At 41.2% G+C, this 23,518-nt stretch overlaps 1 protein-coding gene across 15 annotated transcripts in view; it reads left to right on the plus strand.

Moving 5' to 3' along the window:
• CALN1 (calneuron 1) overlaps positions 1-23,518 on the plus strand; it is a 732,697-nt gene that overhangs the window by 483,625 nt on the left and 225,554 nt on the right. For all 15 annotated transcript variants that reach the window (XM_073012664.1, XM_073012665.1, XM_073012666.1 and 12 more), the window contains one exon: positions 243-355. In XM_073012664.1, the coding sequence (XP_072868765.1) occupies positions 243-355 (113 nt within the window). The remainder of the gene's footprint in view (positions 1-242; positions 356-23,518) is intronic.

Genomic DNA, 23,518 nt, shown 5'->3' on the forward strand with positions numbered 1-23,518 from the left:
TTGGACATTTAGCTAGAAATACCGTCAAATGTTTAGGAAGACGTGGATGTACTAATAATTACCAGTTTCTTGTGGTACTTTCAGTCACTGAAGAACATTGAACAGTTTTAAGTAAGGTTACCAGCTCTTCTTCACTGACTGAGGTCACGCCAAGAAGAAAAGCATAGAGGTATTTGTTGCCTCGGGGACAGTAGGTCAAGTTCAGCTTGCTTGCAACTCATATTTACATCTTCTCCTTGCAGGGGATGGCCAGGTGGATTTTGATGAATTCATGACCATCCTTGGCCCCAAACTGGTGTCTTCGGAAGGTCGCGATGGTTTTCTTGGAAACACGATAGACAGCATATTCTGGCAGGTGAGTAAGAATTTTTTTTTTTTTTTCAGACTGAGTTTGACAGTAAACATGTCTGAGAGTAACTTTTGCCTCTGAATTCTTGAGCTTCTGTTTGGCACATGAAGATCTCTTCTGGGCTGAGCGACATATGTCCCCGAATAAAGAATCAAAACTATTACTTTTTTAGGGTTTGGAGGAGTGAAATAGCTTCCCTTTTTTTTCTCATAGGATTTTTTTTTTTTTTTTTTTTTTTTTTTGCATTTGGGAAAAGTGAAGTTATTTTACTGCTCATTCACAAAAGTCTTTTTCCTGGGGACACTGCAAAGGGGGACACGGATATTATCTGAACCGGTTCTGTCTTTGACCCCAGTTCCGGGATATCTTTGCTGAGAGAATGGCATGGTTGCCTGGTACATTTGGATCCCATCAATATCCTTGTACTTAATGAGAGAGCATGGTTTTGTCTAAGAATGTGTATTCAGTGCTTCTCAGTTAGCTCCTATTTCTGTCTTGTAAAATCTCTGAGGAAATTCTAAACATCTAACATTCTAATTATTAAAGTATAATGAAATCATTTTTATATTACTTCTCTACTCTTAAAATGTGACAATTATTTTATGATTATAAAATTTAGGGAGTGGGTTATCAATCATTATTTTAAAAAATTTGAATCAAGTAAGTTGTCTGTCAAATTAAATTAAATTACTGGTTAGACACGTAAAACGCCATTCAGACACAGCATGGTTTTTTGAAAACTTCTTGATACTGTTTTTTCCCTTCGCTGAGAGATTTCTCTGACCTAGATAAGCGTTGCAGTTGACATGTCTTTCTAGTCTTATTCAGGTACCCATATTGCATAGAACCAACAAGTATTTAGTAAGAACTTATGTATGCTATAATCTATCAGTCTTTGTGGGTTTTACAAAAGGCATTTGAGACTCAGACCTAGCTATTTAAGAATTTGACTGGGGAAGCTGAATTTCGTGGCTCATGCCTATAGTTCCAGCACTTTGGGAGTCTGAGGCAGGAGGATCGCTTGAGGCCAGGAGTTCAAGACCAGGCTGGGCAACATAGCAAGATCCTGCCTCTACAAGCAATTTTACAAATTAGCCATATGTGATGATGCATGCCTGTAGTCCAATCTAGTCTTGAGGCTGAGGCAGGAAGATGGCTTGAGCCCAGGAGTTCAAAGCTACAGTGAGCTATGATCACACCACTGCACTCTAGCCTGGGCAACAGAGCAAGACCCTGTCTCAAACAAACAAAAATAATAATTTGGCTAGGGAAACACAATTAAGAGAGGGAAAACAAACAAGTGATTAATTAGTGTGATGGTCACTAGACTGTAACTCCTTGAAGCACAGGGCTTCAGAGTTGTAGCTCACTCGGTGCATGCTGTACACAGCAAGCCGTCATTAACTATTTGTTTCAATAGACGAATGGAAGGGCAAGAAAGGAGGAAAGGTCTTGAAGGGTCAGAAAAGAGTTTGGGGAATGTGACACTTGCTTTGAACCTTGAAATATGGGTGGAATTAAATGCAAAGAAAGAAAAGAGGGCATTCCAGGCCTGCTGTGATGAGAATTTGAAAAGGGGTGGGCATGGGGAAGTCATCGACCACGACTAAGATACCATTTGAAGGGCAAGACCTCAGGACCCACTGGCAGAATGGATTTAGGGCCTGAAGAAAGGGAAGAGGTGAGGCTGACTCCAAAGTTCCCAACTTGCTGTTATTGGCAGGGGTCAGATCATGGAGCAACAGAGAAGTCTTGTAGGGTTGAATCCTCAATTGAATGTGCTGAGTGGAAGGTGAGGGTCGAGCGGCCAAGCAAAGGGAGGAAGTCTATGCACAGCTGAAATCAGCTAGGGCTGGAACACCGGATTGAGATTCATGAGAGCTGGTAGGTAAAATTGTAGGCAAGAATGAGCTCACCGAGGGAAAGCGCATAAATGAGGATGAGCAGAGAGATGGGACGTGGTCCAAGAGGACATCCAGGGTCAGGGGAGAGTGAGACAGGGGCTCTTGAACTCCCCACTGCCGATAGGAAAATGCCATCTCCCTGAACTGATGTTAGGATCTGGAAGATCTCTAGGACCCGACTCACCATGCAAGGAGAATATTGCAGTGCTCATGGAACCTTCAGTTATGACTTGACACTTGCAAGGACAGACAGGTAGAGTCCCCTGGTGGAAACAGGAAATGACCCCAGAGTTCAGAAGATGAAGGAACATCGTTTCCCACCTGGCCATCTTTTGGCCCATGGAGGTTTACTCTGATGGGCCTTGGCGAGTTGCTTCTCCCCTGGGTCTTTCTCCTTCGTTCTCTCATTCTCCATCTGTTGTCCTGAATACCTTTTTGTGTGTTTGTCTTTTGTGTATTTTAAAGACAGGGTCTCATCCCGTCACCCAGGCTGGAGTATAATGATGCCACCGTAGCTCACTGTAGCCTTGAACTCCTGGGCTCAATTGATCCTCCCACTTCAGCCTTCCAAGTGGCTGGGACCAGAGGTGCAAGCCACCATACCCTGCTATTTTTTTTGTGTTTTTTGGTAGAGATGGCATCTTGATATGTTGCCCAGGCTGGTCTCAAACTCGTAGCCTCAAGCGATCCTCCTGCCTTGCCTCCTAAAGTGCTGCGTTTACAGGAGTGAGCCATGGCACCTGAGCCCCTGAATGCTTTCTACTCTTTACCTCCATCTTTAGGGCCCACTCCAGCCTAGGAGAATGTTCCAAGGCCTTGTAAGCTCTAAGCATTCGTCTTTCTGGCCCTTATCTGGATGGGAAGGAGCTATGGCTACTTAATCTACACTTAAGCAGAGGCCTCTTGTCTTCCAGGTTCATCACAGTAGAGCATGTACACTGCAAGGAAATATTTCTCTTACAATATATGGACTGCCTGTAGCTTAATTCAGACATGCTATAATGCTCACAAAGTCTCCGTGTTTTTGTCTTACTCAAGATTTTCTTCCACACTCAGGGTGAAAAGACAGGTTGGAGAAAGGAGAGTAAAAGGGGAAAATTCCATCTTGAAATATTTAAATCAATGCTGGAAGGCACAGACTTAGTGGCTGTGGCTTTCCTCTCCTGCTGGTGCTCACCCAGCTCAGAATTTTACGACTAGCAAGCGAGAACAAAAACATCCATCAATTCTCAGTAATCAGCCTCCCCCTTTTCCCTCTGCGACTGCCTGCCCCTTCAGAGACAACGTGAAAAAATGGTATTTAAAACGTCTACAGCATTGGCTTGTTTCTGGAAAAGAGTTCAGGTTCCCAGTGCTTGAGCGGTTTTTCAGGTTTAGAAGAAAGCTGAGTGTGTGCCTATGTGTGTGCACATATATATACATGTGTGTGTTTCCTTCCTTGAAGTGATTGAAGATAATGTACAAAAAAAGAAGCAGAAAAGTTGCTTTCCCAACACGGTGAGACCCTGTCTCTACGAGCAAGTTGAAAAATTAGCTGGGCATGGTGGTGTGCACCTGTAGTCCCAGCTACTCTGGAGCTGAGGCAGGAGGATCGCTTGAGGCCAGGAGTTTGAGGCTGCAGCGAGCTGTGACTGTGCCACTGGACTCCATCCTGGGTGACAGAGTGAGACTCTGTCTCAAAAACAAATAAATAAATAAGAAAGGTAGCTTTTCACCTCCAGATATCCAGGCAGAAGATATTGATCTTAGACTCTAGCAAGGCTTCCCCTCCGTAACAAAGTCAGTTTCCCGTGGAAACAGACATGAGACTATCTCTGGAAGGGTATAGATCTGTGATCTATGGCTGTATAATACCTTACACCCAAATCTAGGGACAGAAAACAACACTAAATATCTCCTATCTCACTTAGTTTCTGTGGGTTGGGAATTTGAAAGCTGGCTAAACTGGGTGGTTCTAGCTCAGAGTCTGTAATTCAGTTGTAGCCAAGATGCTGGCTGGAGCTGTGACCAGCCTTGGGCTTGACTGGACTGGAAGATGTGCTTCCTGGTGGCTCACTCACCTGGCTGGCAAGGTAATGCTGGTGGTTGACAGGAGCTCTCAGGTCCTTACTACATGGACCTCACCACAGTGCTGCTTGAGTGTCCTCCTGACATGGCAGCCAGTTTCCCTCAAAGCCAGTGATCTAGGACAGTGCTAGGCAAGAGCAATGATATCTTTTATGCCCTAGCTATGGAAGTTGAACACCATCATTTCTACAATATTGTCTTGGTTACACAGGTCATCCCTATTCAGTGTGGGAGAGAACAGCCTCCCAGTGAATGTCAGGAGTCAGGAGCTGTTGTGGACCACTCTGGAGGTTAGCTACCACAAAGGGTAAAGATTCTGTCACTGGACTTCAACTTCTGATCTGACATTGCTGCCCCAAGCCTTCCATTTTCCCCAGGCTTCAGTTTCTTCCTATCTTAGAGGAAACCTATAACCAAGGCTATTCTCTGTATCACTGAGAAGCAATCCTATCAAGCACTAGGTGCCTTTTCCTAATGAAATCCTTTTTCCAGGTCGGACAGGGTGGCTTATGTCTGTAATCCCAGCACTTAGGGAGGCCGAGATGGGCGGATCACTTGAGGCCAGGAGTTTGAGACCAGCCTGGCCAACATGGTGAAACCTCATCTCTACTGAAAAAAATACAAAAGAAAAAAAAATTAGCTGGATGTGGTGGCAAACGCCTGTAATCCCAGCTACTCAGGAGGCTGAAGCATGAGAATTGTCTGATCCTGGGAGGTGGAGGTTGCAGTGAGCTGAGATCGAGCAGTCACTCCAGCCTGGGTGACAGAGCAAGACCCTGTCTCAAAAATAAATAAATAAATACATAAATTAATTAATTAATTAATTAAATTTTTTTCAGTGCTTTCCTTACTGGCGTTCTAGCCTATACTGCTAAGGGTAGAATAAAATCAAATGGGATTCAGCAAAAACAACTGTTTATTGATTGGCACTAGTCACAAATTTATGAGCCCCTGGCTCTTTTCAGGAAATTGGTTATCAGTGAAGGGGGAATACAGTTGGCTACGAATGCAGCTTCCTTCCCAGGGAGGATGGTCTGAGAGTCATGCCCCAGGGTCTCTAGTCCTCCCGGGATACGCTCAGCCCTCTGGGGTTGAGCCAGCCTGTTCAGAACCACTTTCCTGTGCATAATTTGTAAAGCTGTGATTGTGTCCTTAGTCTCTGTTCATCAAGCTTCTGTGTGTTTGCTGTTACTGCAGTGATATATTTGCTGAGGAAAGGTGAAACTGTGTTTGGAGTCAGCCTTAGGATATGGTATACGGGAATGGCAGAGAGGAGGGGAAGAAGGGACGGAGCGGGGCTGAGACTCGGGACTAGGGGGTGGCCTTCCTGCTCCATGCTGCAGGTTAATTGCAACTGCCGAGAAGTCAAGTGTGGTCCTCAGGGTCCCTGCTTTTCCACTATTTATTTACGTCACACATCATGTGCCTACTTGTATCCAAGAATAAGAGGCTTATGATACAGTAGATGTCCCCAAGTGGCAGAGGAAAGAGCTCTGCTATTTTATCACTGTGTTTTCATGAATTCAGCCCAGCAACCTTTTTCGTTTTCTCCTCCTTGACCTCAAGCCCTGTGCAACAGTGTTCTGCCGCGAGTTTGCAGACAGCAAGCTGTAGCGAGCATACATGAAAGGATCATGGGAGATTAAACAGGTCTGCCGGTCCCAGAGGCCAGCCAACACTTCCGTTACACTCTTTTCGCTCCGCAGAAACAGAGAAATGAGTCCCACATTTGGTGAGGAAAGCCGAGCTGTTTGCCTGTCTTACTTTTGCCACCATGAGGTTCAAGAACACCTTGGCCAGAGTGATGCCGAAAACATCTCATGTAAAACTGGGTTCCTTTGCTCACATTTTTATCTTATTCACAATCAAACCTTATTCATGAAGACTTCACTAATTTAGAGTTTCTGTTTTAAGAAAGGAAACATTCATAGTTGGTGAGCCAATAGATCTGCTCATTGGATGGTGCTGGTCGTGTTGGAATGAGTCCGGGGCTAAAGGTCGGGAGACAAGAAGCCCGTAATAGCTCCCTGGTCTTTTTGCATGCTCAGGACTTTTGGGCAATACTCCCGAGCACACACGAAGTCCAGGGAGCCATTCTGCAAGCTGGTCTTTAGAATAGCTTGTTTATCCCACAGCTGTGTGCAATGTGCAAGACATTGTAAATTACCCTAGCCTAATAGTGCATAGGGGACTCCCCTCGATTTGGTAGGGATCAAAGTCTGTTTGCCACGCTGACTTGCTTTGCCCCTCCCTGGTTATCAATCACGGGTCTGCTGCTGTCCAATCCTCACTCATCTGGTGGGAGAGTATGCAACAGGTGCAGTAAAATGCCTGCATCTGCTCCCCAGAAACCTTTTCCGGAAAGGCTTTACCTTTTGTCTCTCCATCCCAGTTCTTGCTGTGGTCACATGTCTCCTGTGGCTTTCCATTTCTGCTTTGGTCCTGGACTTTTTTTTTTTTTTAATTTTTGAGACAGAGTCTCCCTCTATTGCCCAGACTGGAGTGCAGTGGCACCATCTCAGCTCACTGCAGCCTCCACCTCCCAGGTTCAAGTGATTCTCATGCTTCGGCCTCCCAAGTAGCTGAGACTACAGGTGTGTGCCACCATACTCAGCTATTTTTTTTTTTTTTCCATAATTTTAGTAAACATGGGGTTTTGCCACTTTGGCCAGGCTGGTCTCAAGCTCCTGACCTCTAGTGATCCACTCATCTCGGCCTCCCAAAGTGTTGGGATTACAGGCATGAGCCACCGTGCCCAGCCTGGTCCAGGAATCTTGATCTCTGTCTCAGGTTCTGATCCAAAACCTAGTTCTTCCCAGCCCAGGGCCCAGGCTTTTGTCTGGGACATTTTATAAGCTGGTCCCAGGGTGATGGCAGAGATGGGCAGGTGGTTTGGTTTAAAAATTATTGACTTTAGGCCAGGCACAGTGGCTCAAGCCTATAATCCCAGCCCTTAAGGAGGCCAAGGCAGGAGTTTGAGAGCAGCCTAGGCAATGAGTAACATGCCTTCTGTACAGAAAATTTAATAATTAGCCAGGCGTGGTGGTACATACCTGTAGTTCCAGCTACTCGGGAGGCTGAGGCAGGAGGATTGCCTGAGGCCAGGATGTTGAGGCTGCTGTGAGCTATAATCACGCCACTGCACTCCTGCCTGGTCAACAAAGGGAGATTCTGTCTCAAAAAATAATAATAAAATCAATAAAATTCTTGACCCATGGAGAGTTGAGAGCGTTTGTGTTTCATGGGTGTGACATGTGAAGGAAATGTTACATACAAAAAGCTACAATACAATGTCACTCCAAATCTGTTAAGTGTAAAAAGACTGGAAGGAAATCTATCCAACCACTGACAGTGACTTTTTTTTTTTTTTTTTTTTTTTTTTTTTTGAGACAGAGTCTTACTCTGTCACCCAGGCTGGAGTGCAATCTCAGCTCCCTGCAACCTACATCTCCTGGGTTCAAGCAATTCTCCTGCCTCAGTCTCCCAAGAAACTGGGATTACAGGTGCCCACCACCACGCCCAGCTAATTTTTGTGTTTTTATTAGAGATGGGGTTTCACCTTGTTGGCCAGGCTGGTCTGGAACTCCTGACCTCAGGTGATCTGACCACCTTAGCCTCCCAAAGCGCTGGGATTACAGACGTGAGCCACCGTGCCCGGCCTCTCTTCCATTCTTAATCATCTCATGGAACCTTAATAGTTTTCAGCAGTGATGCCCATATCAAGGCCTGCTAGACTGACAGCAAGCCTTCAGTCCCCACAGGGATCTTGCCAGCTGAGGAAAAATGGAATATGGAAAGCATTCATGCCAGCAGTGGTTCTCAAAGTGTGGTTCCTGGACCAGCAACATTAGTAATACCTAGAACTTGTTGGAAATGGGAATTCTGTCCCAGCAAGTGGCTCACACCTATAATCTCAGCACTTTAGGAGGCCGAGGTGGGAGGCTCTCTTGAGCACAGGGGTTCAAGACCAGTATGGGCGACATAGCAAAACTCCATCTCTACAAATAATAATAAAAAAATTAGCCTGGCGTGGTGGCACATGCCCGTAGTCCCAGTTATTCTGGAGGCTGAGGCGAGGAAATCGCCAGAATCCAGGCAGTTGAGGTGGCAGTGAGCCATGATTGCACCACTTCACTCCAGCCTGGGCAACAGAGTAAGATCCTGTCTCAAAACAACAACAACAAAAAAGAAAACCATGGAAACTCCTGGGCCCCACCTATTGAATTCAATATTCAATACTGACCTGTTGAATCAGAAACTCCAGGCCTGTGGCCCAGCAGTCTGTTTCTATAACCCTCCAGGTGATGTCCACGCTCGCTTGAGTTTGAGAGCCACTTAGTTACAGCATTTTAATGAGCCTGACATTTAGGACAGGGCAGTGAGTTAGGTTTACTGATCTGGTTCTGACCCTGGCTTCCTTGTAGGTTTGGTAATTTGGGTGTTTCTTTTAGTTATCCTTATTCATAAGTGTAATTGATCTTCAGTCTATTTAACACTATCGTTTTAAACTGTTTTGAAAAGGTAGAGAAATTACCTATCAATGTGTAGCTAATTTCTAAGTAAGAAATAACTTTCTAAGCATTGGAAGCAATGGAAGAATCAAATAATACTACTAACTTATACTATTAAATTATAAGAATATTTAAAAAGATAACAAAGGCTGGACGCCGTGTCTCACGCCTGTAATCCCAGCACTTTGGGAGGCTGAGGCGGAGGATCCCTTCAGTCCAGGAGTTTGAGACCAGCCTGGGTCACAAAGAAAGACCCTGACTCTACAAACAAATACAAAATTAGCCAGACATGGTGCTGCATGCCTGTAGTCCCAACTACTGGGGAGGCTGAGGTGGGAGGATCAATTTAGCCTGGGAGGTCGAGGCTGCAGGGAGCCATGATCATGCCACTGCACTCCAGCCTAGACAACAGAGCGAGACCCTGTCTCAAAAAGCAAACAAACAAAAAAGCTAACAAACTGGCATAAATATGGCAGTTTATAGAATAAAGCACATGTACAAAACATTTCTAAAGCGATGTGAAACCTCTTGACAGTAAGTGGGATAAAGAGAAATAGACAACTGGTAGACATTTGAAATAAACATTAAAACAGCTTGACCTCACCAGAAATCTTAGAAGTGTTAATTAAAATAGGGATTGGTTAACAGTTGTCTTCTCAGAATGTAAACTAAATCTTGTAATCCTCGAAAATTGTCAAGAGCAAGATAAAATAGGCAAACTCAGTTGGGTGCAGTGGCTCACACCTGTAATCCCAGCACTTTGGGAGTCCGAGGTGGGCGGATCACCTGAGGTCAGGAGTTTGAGACCAGCCTGGTCAACATGGTGAAACCCTGTCTCTACTAAAAATACAAAAATTAGCTGGGCATGGTGGCGCGCACCTGCAGTTCCAGCTACCTGGGAGGCGGAGGCAGGGGAATCGCTGGAGCCCAGGAGACGGAGGTTGCAGTGAGCCAAGACCAAACCACTGTACTCCAACCTGGGCAACAGAGTGAAACTCCATCTAAAAAAATAAAAAATAAGAAAGGGGGCAAACTCATATAACACTGATAGAAATGTAAATAGAAAGAAATGTATTTACAGTTTATTTGTAGAAATGTAAATTTGTAAATTGTACAACTTTTCAGAAAACTATTTGGTGATACTTAGCCATAATTTTCAAAGCCCTATAATTTAAAATATGTTCAAACCCTGTGATTTAAAGTAATTCTGCATTTAGTAATCTATCATATAAAATCAGTCAGAGATGTAGGAAAATGCAATTATAAAGATAAAATACTATATAATTATTAGAAATAATATTTTCACTTTATACTAAAAGAAAAAGCCAAGATAGAGATGGAATTTACAGTGTAATTACATTACCATCCTACATCTATTATATGCCCATTTATATTCATCTATTATGCATCCATTTATAGTCAGAGAGAAAAAAATGGAAAAAATTCTGATTGTACTTATTTTGACTGGCAGACAAGTGAATGCAATTTTTTCTTTATACTTGTTTCTATTAGGCTATATGGTCTGTTCTGTTATTATTCAGTAAAGTTAACAAAATCTCAAATTAGTCTGGGCGTGGTAGCTCATGTCTGTAATTCCAACACTTTGGGAGGCCGAGGCAGGAGGATCACTTGAGCCCAGGAGTTTGACAGGAGCCTAGGCGACATGGTGAGACTGTCTCTGCCAAAAGTAAAAAAATTAGCTGGGTGTGGTGACATGCACCTGTGGTCTCAACTACTGGGGAGGTTGAGGCAGGAGGATCACTTGAGCCCAGGAGGTTGAGGCTGCAGTGAGCCATGATCACGTCACTGCACTCCAACCTGGGTGACAGCCAGATCCTATCTCAAAAAAAAAAAAAAAAAAAAAAAAAAAATCTCAAATTAGCAAAATTACATTATCCAACAATTGTTTTCAGTGGCAAAAATGAAAAGGAGAGAAGTGATTGGAATTTAAAGCATTTCTAGTTCATATGCCCATGGTTGCGGTAAACAGAGCACAAAGTTGATATGAGAGTATAAAAGCTGGCTGGGCACGGTGACTCATGCCTGTAATCCCAGTACTTTGGGAGGCTGAGGCAGGTGGATCACCTGAGGTCAGGAGTTAGAGACCAGCCTGACCAATACGGTGAAACCCCGTCTCTACTAAAAATACAACAAAAAATAATAATAATTAGCCAAGTGTTGTGGCGTGCACCTGTAATCCAAGCAACTCAGGAGCCTGAGACAGGAGGATCGCTTGAACCCAGGAGGCGGAGGTTACAGTGAGCCAAGATCATGCCATTGCACTCCAGTCTGGGTGATGGAGCAGGACTCTGTCTCAAAATCAATCAATCAATCAATTAAGCCTAAAATCAAAATTAATGCAGCTGCCAGCTGCCAGGAGGAAAAGAACTCACTGGAGACCACTGAGTGGCAGCTGTCACCCAAAGCCACTGTATGACCCTCTGCTGCAGAGGCTGCGGGAGACCCAAGGCAGGACTGTCACAGATGCTGCTCTCCACATATCAGCCTTATGTCTAGTTAGTATGCTGAAAACTCATCTTTTGGGAGAAAGTCTGAAATAATTTTATGATCACAAAAAATAAATGGATTAAATGTAATTTTTGTTTTGTTTTGTTTTGAGACGGAGTCTCGCTCTGTTGCCAGGCTGGAGTGCAGTGGCATGATCTCGGCTCACTGCAGCCTCCGCCTCCTGAGTCAAGTGATTCTCCTGCCTCAGCCTCCTGAGTAGCTGGGACTACAGGTGCCCACCACCACACCCAGCTAATTTTTGTATTTTTTGTAGAAATGGGATTTCACCATGTTGGCCAAGAGGTCCTCAAGAGGACCTCGTGATCCACCTGCCTCGGCCTCCCAAAGTGTTGGGATTATATGTATGAGCCACTGTGCCCGGCTGATTAAAAGTAATTTTTAAAAATCCCTTCGAAATATCCTCATGGCTGGTACTTCAGCCTGTGGCTGAGATGAGCTGACCAGCGGCTATAGGTGGGGAGAGGAGAAAAATCACTGGTCACTTCATCAGGAAAGTCCTGGCACCAGTGGTTTCATATCTCTATTCCATAGACCCTTCCCAAATTATATGTAAACATATATTTTTTAATTCAATCTACTTATTCTCAAGTGTTTAACCCATAGGGTATGATGTGAACTGTAGACACCCAGGAAGGTGCAGAATTTTCATTGAAAGTTATCTAAATGGGCTGAGTATGGTGGCTTATGCCTGTAATCCCAGCACTTTGAGAGACTGAAGACTGCTTAAGTTCAAGAGTTCAAGACCAGCCTGGGCAACATACAGAGAACCCATCTCTACAAAAAATCTAAACATTAGCTGGGTCTGGTGGTGCATACCTGTGGTCCCAGCTACTTGGGAAGCTGAGGTGGGAGGATCACTTGAGCTCAGGAGTTTGAGGCTGCAGTGAGCTAGGATCGTGCCATTGCACTCCAGCCTGGGTGTCAGAGTGAGACTCTCTCTAAATGAAGCAAACAGGAGAGAAAGGAAAGATGATTAGGATGGATGCTATCAGAAGTAGAATCTTGGCCCTGAACTTGTTAAATTTCAGAGGAAGTAGAGAAAGGAGCGAGACAGGCATGGAAGCTGATGGGGACCTCCTGGGGTCAGTCAGGTAAATCCCTTCAAACCCCAAATAAGAAGTAACCAAAGGCAGGTTCAGGAGAGGGAACAAGGATCTTCCTTTGCTTCAGGGATGGTGTCCTGGAGGAGCCTCTGACCACAGCGCTAATGCTCTTGACCCACGAGATAGCATTCTGAGGTTCAAGGGTGTAGCCAAGACACCAGGGAGGTGGTTACAGCCACCCGACTCTCTGGTCAGTGGGCCCTGATCCCCACACTCCTGACCCTCTCCCAGACATGGAGCAGACCCTACAGTGTCTTGTTGAGGTACTGCTGTTTTTTTGTTTGTTTTTGTTTTTTTCCTATATTTGCCATGGTGAATAGGATTTTAATTTTCCTTTTTTTTTTTTTTTTTTTGCCGGAGTCTCACTCTGTCGCCAGGCTGGAGTGCAGTGGCACCATCTCGACTCACTGCAACCTCCACCTCCTGGGTTCAAGCGATTCTGCTGCCTCAGCCTCCCAAGTAGCTGAGACTATAGGTGCACGCCACCATGCCAAGCTAATTTTTGTATTTTTAGTAGAGACAGGGTTTCACCGTGTTGGCCAGGATGGTCTTGATCTCTTGACCCCATGATCCGCCCACCTCAGCTTCCCAAAGTGCTGGGATTACAGGCATTAGCCACTGTGCCTGGCTAATTTTCCTTTTTTTTTTTCTTTTCTTTTCTTTTTTCTTTCCTTTTTTTTTCTTTTTTTTTTTTTGAGACAAAGTCTCCTCTGTGGCTAGAGTGCAGTGCCGCAATCTTGGCTCACTGCAACCTCTGCCTCCCAGGTTCAAGAGATTTTTCCGCCTCAGCTTCCTGAGTAGCTGGGATTGCAGACATGCACCACCACATGCTGGCTAATTTTTGTATTTTTAGTAGAGATGGAATTTCACCGTATTGGTCAGGCTGGTCTTGAACTCCTGAATGCAGGTGATTAGCCCATCTCGGCCTCCTAAAGTGCTGAGATTACAGATGTGAGCCACCACGCCTGATTTTAATTTTTCATTAAATGTTTCTAACCCCTTTTTGTCAGTATGGTGAAAAATGGCTTTGGAATTTTGGGCTTCATCTGGCCACCTTACTGAATTCTCTCATTAGCAAGAGTCTAGGTGGTTTAGGCTGCAATAACTAAATACTACAGACCAGGTAGCTTTTATAAACAACAGAAATGTATTGCTTACAGTTCTACAAGGTTCTGGTGAAGGCCCTCTGCCAGATTGCAGAGTACTATTTTGTTCACTCAATAGTTATTTGGGAGAATATTACTAAATACCTTGTTTAAATACTTGTTATTGATTTCTCATGTTTTTGCATAATAATCATAGAATGTCAGATATATAATATCTTCTTCATACTACTTATTGTATGATTTCCTTGGGTCCTTTTATCCCTTCATCCGTTGGGAGAAGGGAGTAATCCTTTTTATGAGTCTCTACCTTCAGGATCTAATCACCTCCCAAAGGGCCCACTTCCTAATACCATCACAATGGGGGTTAGGATTTCAGCATATGAATTTTGGAAAAACACAAACAGCGGTCATGGATTTTTCCAGTGATTTTCTTAGGTTCTTTATCCCTGCAATGACTTTGTCTACAAATTGCAGCAATTTTGTTGCCTTCTTTTTGGTAGTGTATATTTTATCCCATTTGTATTGACTGAAACCTATTTACTACTAATAAACCATAAGGGTGATAGTTGATTTTAGGAAATTAGCCTCTTACTTACTGTATTAGTCTGTTTTCACGCTGCTGATAAAGACATACCCAAGACTGGGTAATTTATAAAGCAAAAGAGGTTTAAAGGACTTACAGTTCCACGTGACTGGGGAGGCCTCACAATCGTGGCAGAAGGTGAGAGGCATGTCTTACATGGCGGCAGACAAGAGAGAATGAGAGCCAAAGGAAAGGGAAACCCTTTATAAAACCATCAGCTCTTGTGAGACTTGTTCACTCTCATGAGAACAGTATGGGGGAAACCACCCCTCTGATTCAATGATCTCCGCCTGGGATGGCCCCTCCCACAACACGTGGGAATGGTGGGAGCTTCAATTCAAGATGAGATTTGGGTGGGGACACAGCCAAATCATATCTAACTTACCAACAGTTTTTTAAAACCATGAATATATGATAGCTTTTTCTCAAATGTCCTTTGAATCTCTCATAATAGGATCATGTGATTATTCTTGTTTGGACATGATGTGATAATCAATAAATTTCCTATTATTAAATCATTTTTGTATTCTTAGAGTTAATATTAGTTGTCATGGTAGGCCATTTTCTTAATGCAATTGGAATTTGTAATGTAAGTTTTGAATTTGATTTGCCATTTTTATTTTCTTCATTCATATTTATAAATAAAAGTGCCCTATAGTTTATACAAAACTACAAGGATCATTGTTAGGTCTTGAAACATGGTTAACCTAGCATGATAAAATTCATTTGTTTGCTTTCTGTTATTTTCTGTGATCTACAATTAATTCTATACAGTATGGAATTGATTTATAATTTTGACTTTAGGCTTGCTAGTTCACAAACTGCTTTTTTGTTTTGTTTTCATTTTTTTAAGATGATTATTTGATAAACATTGGAAATTAATTGTTCTTCAGTCTGATTTGAAAACTTAATATTATCTTCAGGTTACCAGTTCCTCAAAACTACTTAGTTTATTAGCATTTACTTACATATAACATTGTTTAGAAATTTATTTGAGGCCGGGCGCAGTGGCTCACACCTGTAATCCTAGCACGCTGGGAGGCAGAAATGGGTGGATCACCTGAGGTCAGTAGTTTGAGACCAGCCTGGCCCACATAGTGAAACCCTGTCTTCACTAAAAATACAAAAATTAGACAGGTGTGGTGGCGGGCATCTGTAATCCCAGCTACATAGGAGGCTGAAGTAGGAGAATCACTTGAACCCAGGAGGCAGAGGTTGCAGTGAGCTGAGATCACACCACCTCACTCCAACCTGGGCAAAAGAGTGAAACTCTGTCTCAAAAAAAAAAAAAAAAAAAATTGACAGTATTCTCATACCATTGTTTTAGCTTCTTTTAATTATAATTTTTGTTTTTCTCATTTTTTATTAATTTGATATGTCAAGTGATTGTTTTAGTGATTTTGGGGAAAATCTATGCTTCTATTTAATGAATAATCCTTTTTTCTCTGTTTTCAGTCTGGTATTTTCAGTTTTTCTCTTCTTTTCCTTTCTCTTGCTTTCTTCTTGTTCTGATCATTTATTATCATTTATAATAATAATTTGTGTAAATTATTTTATTTAGTTTTTTCTTTTTATTAATGAAATAATTTAGACATAAATTTTCTTCTTAGGATAGCTTTGTCACCATTCTGGAGATTTTTAAATGTATTGTGATCACTTATTATATGGTCTATGATTGTACATAATATTTTTGTTCACTCAATAGTTATTTGGGAGAATATTACTAAATACCTTGTTTAAATACTTGTTATTGATTTCTCATGTTTTTGCATAATAATCATAGAATGTCAGATATATAATATCTTCTTCATACTACTTATTGTATCCATTTATTGTGTCTCAATGTGTGTTTGATTTCTGCAAAGGTAATATGGTAATTGAATAGACTGCTTTCACAATGTATAAGAAATAGAGCTATTGATCCATGACTCCTTTCCACTAAAAATTACATTAAAATCATGAATGTCCCCATTTATTTTTTATCTACTCACTGACTTAGACTGATAGTTTAACATTTGTCTCAATTCTGTTTCTGACACTTTCTCTTTGTGTGTGTCTGTGTGTATTTGATATTGCCAGCCATTATTTGATTGATTCATTCATTCATTCAACAGAGGCTTATTGAAAGTCTTTTGAGATTGGGCCCAGTGACTCATGGCTGTAATCCCAGCACTTTGGGAGGCCCAGGCAATAGGATCGCTTGAGGCCAGGAGTTCAAGACTAGCCTGGGCAACATAGCAAAACCCCATCTCTATTGTTGTTTAATAAAATAATTTTTAAAAGTCTCTTGGATAGAGCACAGATGTTGTGGTGATCAATAAACAAGGCTCTCGTGCTTGTGGAATTTACATTTTAGTGTAAGGGGTAGGAGAAAGGCATTAAATAAATGAATAATGAATAAGGAAATTTCAGATAATATTAAGTTGTTTTGTTCATTTTGTTTTGTGTTTTGAGACAGAGTCTCATTCTCTTGCCCAGGCTAGAGTGCAGTGGTGCAATCTAGGCTCATTGCAATCTCTGCCTCCTGGGTTCAAGCAATTCTCCTGCTTCAGCCTCCCAAGTAGCTGGGACTACAGGTGCCCGCCACCATACCAGGCTAATTTTTGTATGTTTAGTAGAGACAGGGTTTCTCTATGTTGACCAGGCTAGCCTTAAACTCCTGACCTCAGGTGATCTGCCCACTTCAGCCTTCCAAAGTGCTGTGACTGCAGATGCGAGCCACTTCACCTGGCCACAAGTCCTTTAAGAAGTTGCAAACATCACTTCTACGTATGTTCCCCCACCAGATGTCAGTCACATGGCTGGTGGAAGTCAGTCACGTGGCCATACGTGGCAGCAAGGGAAGCTGGGAAATGTCATCTTTATTCTGAACAGTTCTGGTCCAAGAATTTTCAAAATTGGGGATTTCGTTGCTATTAAGAAAGGGTGAGTTGACACTTGAGGAAGAACTGTCTCTCATCTCATCAAGGTGTGGAGTTTGGATATGATTTCTTGTACAAGCAGTACTCATTGGAGTGTTTTAAGAGCTTGAGTGGATTGATTTAATTTATATGGAAAGTACATCATTGGTTGCTGTGTGAAGGAGTGTAGGGGCTACAGTGGAAATGGGGACCAAGTTATGAAGTTATTTTAGGAGTCTGGGAGGCATGTGGATGGCTTGGAGTAGGGTTGGAGGAGCTGAGATGGTGTGTAAGGAACAGACATGAGTTTTATATTGGAATTACAGCCTATTCATTAAATTAATATATGGCATTTCCATTATGCATCCATGATTACCATTTGTACCTATAAATAGCATTTGTGGTCCATTCATTATTTTTGTCTTGAATCCTCCTTTTCTAATATCAATACTAACCTCATCTCATTTTCTTTTGATTTGTTTTGACTGGGCATAACTTCATTCATTCTTTTTCTTTAAAAAAACCTGCTAGGTGCCCCTCTCTTTATAAAAATCATAGTGTCAGATTCATTTTCATAAGCTGGTCTGAGAGAATTTGTCTTTTAATAGAGTGGTTTAATCCATTGGCAATCCTGTTATAACTGTTGCTCGTTCACAGTTCATTGGCCCCATATTGTTCTTTCTGCTTTTAAGCTATTTTATTTTCCATCTTTTGCTCTACTGATTGTTTTGTATATTTTATCTCCTAAATTGAATAGAACAATAGCTCTTCTTGTTAGAAGCCTTTTACTGATTTTCTTTACCTTCATGAAATATGTATTTAAAATTATATTTGTCTGAATATTAAGTTCAAAGGAAAAACTAACCTCTTACTTTTCCTGGAAGAAAATTTGGCTTATTTTATTTCACGTTCCTCATTTACTTCCCAATGTCTGTTAAATTAATCTTGCACTATGCAATCTGGATTTCTTTAAGTTATTGAAATGGGCTGTAGATTCACATGCAGTTGTAGGAAATCATTCAGAAAGATTCCATGTACACTCCACCCAGTTTTCTCCCAATGGTAACATTTTCCAAAACCGTAATACAATATCATAACTGAGATTTTGATAGTGATACAAACTGCTAATAGTCTTCGGAGTTCCCCAGTTTTGCTTGTACTCACATGTGAAAGTGTGTTGACTTCTACACAATTTTATCACACGTGTGTAGCTTTCTATGTCTACCACCACAATGAAGCTATTGAACAGTTCCATCACCTCTGTTGCCCTTTAAGGACAACATCCCCACATCCCTACCCCCACCTCTAACTCTGTCAACTAGGACTTGGTTTTCTAAGTCTAAAATGTTGCCATTTCAAAAATTGTATATAAGCGGAGTCATATACTATGTAATTTTGGAGTGGGCTTTTTTTTTTCCATCATAATATGCTTGAGATTCATTCAAATTGTTGTATCAATAATTTGCTCTGGGCCAGGCATGGTGGCTCATGCCCATAAGCCTCGCACTTGGGAGGCTGAGGTGGGAGGATTGTTTGAGCCCAGGAGTTCGAGACTAGCCTGGGCAACATGGTGGAAACCCCATCTCTATAAAAAAAAATGCGTAAGTTAGCTGGGCATGTTGGCATGTGCCTGTAGTCCCAGCTACCTGGGAAGCTGAGGTGGGAAGGTGGCTTCAGCCTGGAAGTTCCAGGCTGTAGTGAGCTGTGATCGCACCACTGAACTCCAGCTTGGGTGAAAGAGCAAGCTCCTGTCTCAAAATAAAAAAAAAAAAGTTTGCTTGTTTTTATTGCTGAGTAGTATTTTACAGAATGAAATATTTCATGGTATGAAATTTATTTAACCCATTCACATGTTGATGGACACCTAGGCTGTCTCAAGCTTTTGGCTTTTATGAATAAAGTTGCTACTACCATATGTATGCAGGTTTTTGTGTAAACATGTTTTCATTTCTCCAGGATAAAATAGCTCAGATGCCCTTGCAGGGTGGTATCATAATTGCATGTTTTGTTTTATAAGAAACTGCTATTTTTTCTTCCATAGCAATGGTAACGTTTTACATTTTCACCAGCAATGTATGAGTGATTCAGTTTTTCCGTATTCTCACCAGCTTTGGTGTGTCACTATTTTATATTTTAGCCATTCTGGTAGGTGTGGAGTGATGTCTCAACTGTGATTTTGCATTTCTCTGATGGCTAATCTTTAACAGTGATCATTTACCATCTGTATATCCTCTTCTGTGAAATGTCTGTTGATGTCTTTTGCCCATATTCTAATTGCTTAGTTGTTTTTGTTTTTTGTCTTGTTTTGTTTTGCTCTTGAGTTTTGAGAAGTCTTTATATATTTTGTATACTACTCCTGGGTCAGAAATGTTGTTTGCAAATTGGTTAATGTTTGTTTTTTGTTTTGTTTTGTTTTGTTTTGCTTTTGAGTTTTGAGAAGTCTTTGTATATTTTGTATACTACTCCTTAGTCAGATATATTGTTTGCAAATGTCTTCTGCAAGTGTGTAGTTTATCTTTTCATTATCTTCTTATAACTTTTAGAAGAACAAAAACTTTTAATTTTGATGTGGTCTAGCTTTTCAGTTTTTCCCACTATGGACCGTGATTTTGGTGTCAAGTCTAAGAACTCTGCCTAGCCCTGGATACTGAAGATTTTCTCCTATTTTTTTCTTCTAAAAGTTTTATATTTTTATGATTTACATTTAAGTCCATGATCCAGAATTTAGTTAATTTTTGGATAAGGTTCACACCTTATTACACCAAAGGTCAAGATTCATTTTATTGCCTATAAATATCCACTTACTCCAGCATCATTTGTTGAAAGGGCTGTCCTTTCTCCATTTAATTACTTTGATGACTTTGCCAAAAATCAATTGAGTATATTTATGTGGGTCTATTTCTGGGTTCTCTGTTCTGTTTCATTGATCCATGTGTCTGTCCTGCTGCCAATTCTACACTATTTTGATTACTGTAACTATATCATAAGACAATATCAGGTAAGTGATTTCTTGTACTTTGTTCTTTCCTGTCAGGATTGTTTTAGCTCTGCTAAGATCTGTGTATTGCCATATAAATTATAGAATAAGCTTGTCTGTGCCTACTAAAATTTCACCAGTGTATTGATAAGAATTGCGTTAAATCTGTAAGTCAACTTGGGAGAACTGTCATCTTTATTATGTTGAGTCTTCTAGTCCAGCGGTCTAGGGATAGCATCATCAACCTTTTTGGCACCAGAGACTGGTTTTGTGAAGGACAGTTTTTCCATAGACCAAGGTGGGGGATGGTTTTGGGATCATTTAAGCACATTACATTGATTATGCACTTTATTTCTATTATTATTACATTGTAAGGTATAGTCAAATAATTATACCACTCACCATAATTTGGAATCAGTGGGAGCCCTGAGCTTGCTTTCCTGCAACTAGACGGTCCTATCTAAGGGTGATGGGAGACACTGACAGATCATCAGGTACTAGATTCTCCTAAGGAGCACACAACCTAGATCCCTTGCTTGTGCAATTCACAATAGGGTTCGCGGTCCTGTGAGAATCTAATGCCACTGCTGATCTGACAGGAGGCGGAACTCGGGGTAATGCAAGCGATGGGGAGTGGTTGTAAACACAGCTTAAGCTTCTCTCGCTGGCCTGCCGTTCATCTCCTACTGTGAAGTCCAGTTCCTAAGCATTGCTCACCTCCTGCTATCTGGTACTGGTCCATGGCCTGGGGAGTGGGGGCACCTGTTCTAGTTCATGAAAGCAACATGTGTGTCCTTTAATTAAGTAACTGATTTCTTTCATCCACATTTTGTAATTTTAAGAATAAAGATCCTATACTTGTCTTGACAAGGGTATACCTAAGTATTTCATCTTCTTTGGAGTGAATGTAACATGTTTATTGTTAGTAAATACAAATGGGATTTTTTTGTGTTAATCTTTTTAAATTTTTTAAATGAATTTTTCAGATAGGCAAATAAAAATTGTATAGATTTATGGTGTACATGATAGTTTGATGTCTGTATACATTGTGGAACAGCTAAATCAAGCTAATATATCAATTACTTCACATACTTACTGAGATCATTTAAAATCTAATCTCTTAGGAATTTCAAATATAGAGTAGACTGTTGGCTATAGCCACCATATTATATAATAGATCTCCTGAACTTTCTCCTACTGCATAACTGAACTTTTGTATCCTTTCATCACTATCTCCCCACCTCACAACTCCTCAGTCCCTGACAACTGTAATTTTATTCTCTGTTTCTGTGATTTCAACTTTTTTAGATTCTACATATAAGTGAGATCATGAAGTGCTTGCCTGGCTTATTTTTCATTTAGCATAACATCCTCCAAGTTCATCCTTATTGTCACAGATGACAGGATTTCCTTCTTTTTAAAGGCTGAATATGATAGTGTCTTATAACCTTGCGATCTCACTTAATTGTTCTAGGCGGGATTCCTTTGTAGATTTCTTGGGATTTTCTACATCGAAGTTGATGTCATCTTCAAATAAAGACAGTTTAATTCCTTCTTTTCCAATCTGTATTCCTTTTATTTTATTTTTCTTATCTTATTGAGCTGGCTAGCAGTTCTGGTACAAACATTCATTGACTTACGGTGGTTCAGCTTAACAATTTTTCAACTTTATGATGATGTAAAAGTGTTATGTATTCACAAGAAACTGTACTTCAGTTACCCATATATCTACTTTGTTTTTTTACTTTCAGTATAGTGTTTAATAAATTACATGAGATAGTCAGCATTTTATTATAAAATAGACTTTGTGTTAGATGATTTTTGTCCAACTGTATGCTAACATAAATGTTCTGAGCATGTTTAAGGTAGGTTAGGCTAAACAGGATGTTTAGTATATTAGATGTATTAAATGCATTTTCCACTTAACCATATTTGCAATTTACAATGGTTTATCAGGATCAAATCCCATCATAACTCAAGGAGCATCCGTATTATGTTGACTAGCAGTGGTGGGAGTAAATATTCTTGGCTCATTCCCAATCTTATAGGGAAAGCATTCAGTGTTTTCAGTCCTTCACATTAGCTGTAGAATTTTTGTAGTTCTTTACCAAGTTCACTTAATTCTTCTCCTCTTAAATTTCTGAAAGTTTTTATCATGAATGGGTGCATTGGATTTTGTCAAATGTTTTTTCTGTTTCACTTGGTATGGTTATATGATTTTCTCCCTTAGTTTGTTGATGTGGTGGATTACGTTGATTGATTTTTAAAATATTAAACATGACTCGATTGATTTTGGGTTGTTGAACCAGACATGTTCACTTGACATGAATCTGACTTGGTCATGTTACCAGTGGCCAATCTGTATGGGTCTGCGGCAACCACAATTCTTGCCTTCTCAGAAGAAAGAATTCAACCAAGGGGCATAAGGCAGAGTGAGAGACTGAGGCAAATTTTAAGGCAGGAGTGAAAGTTTATTAAACAGCTTTAGAACAGGAAGAAGAGGAAGTAAAGTACACTTGGAAGAAGGCCAAGTGGGCAGTGTGAGCTCTCAAGTGCATGGTTTGACCTTTGACTTAGGGTTTTATATGTTGGCATGCTTCTGGGGTCTTGTGTCCCTTCTCTCCTTATTCTGCCCTTGGGTTGGGCTGTCCACATGTACAGTGACCTGCCAGCACCCAGGAGAGGCCACATTTGTATACAGTGTGTGTACTGGAGTTGCACTCATGCTCTTTTGAGTTGGATGTTCCTAGAAGTCATGTACCTGTTAAACTCTGCCACTTTGCTACTTAGTGCACATACATGAGCCCATTCATCCAACTCCTGAGATCTTATTGAGAAGCTGATCACCAGTTTCGGGTTTTTCTACCTGTTGAGAGACTGCCTTTCCCTGACGCTGGGGAAACCAATTACTGTTACTTAGTGCATATACTTGAGCCCATTTGCCCAACTCCTGAGATCTTATTGAGAAACTGATCACCAGTTTCAGGTTTTCTACCTATTGGGAGACTGCCTTTTCCTGGTGCTGGCTATGACCAATTACTATTTTAGAGAGACAACTTAACAACTACCTGCCCATCACCTGATGGTCGTCTGACATTCCTGGGGGAGAGGTGAACCCTCTCCTGCCCTGCTGATGTCTGCCTGACTACCTACTGTAACAGTCATGGTGTATGATTCTTTTTATACATTACTGGATTCAGTTTGCTAGTATTTTGTTAGGATTCTCACATCTAAGCTCATGAGAGATATGGTCTGCAGTTTTGTTTGTTTGTTTTGTGCTGTCTGGTTTTGTTGTGAGGCCTTGTAAAATGAATTAGTAAGTGTTCCTATTTCTTTTATTTTGTGGGGTGTTGTGTAAAACTGTTTATGGGAGACATGGTATAAAATGGCTTTTAATTCATATTTAAATGGTAGAATTTTCCAATGAAACTATTTAGGCTTGGAGATTTTTTCTTTTTCTCAAAAGCTTTTAAATTATGAAAACAATTT

The sequence above is a fragment of the Chlorocebus sabaeus genome, chromosome 28 (genome assembly GCF_047675955.1).
Source record: "Chlorocebus sabaeus isolate Y175 chromosome 28, mChlSab1.0.hap1, whole genome shotgun sequence".
Classification (NCBI taxonomy): Eukaryota; Metazoa; Chordata; class Mammalia; order Primates; family Cercopithecidae; genus Chlorocebus; species Chlorocebus sabaeus.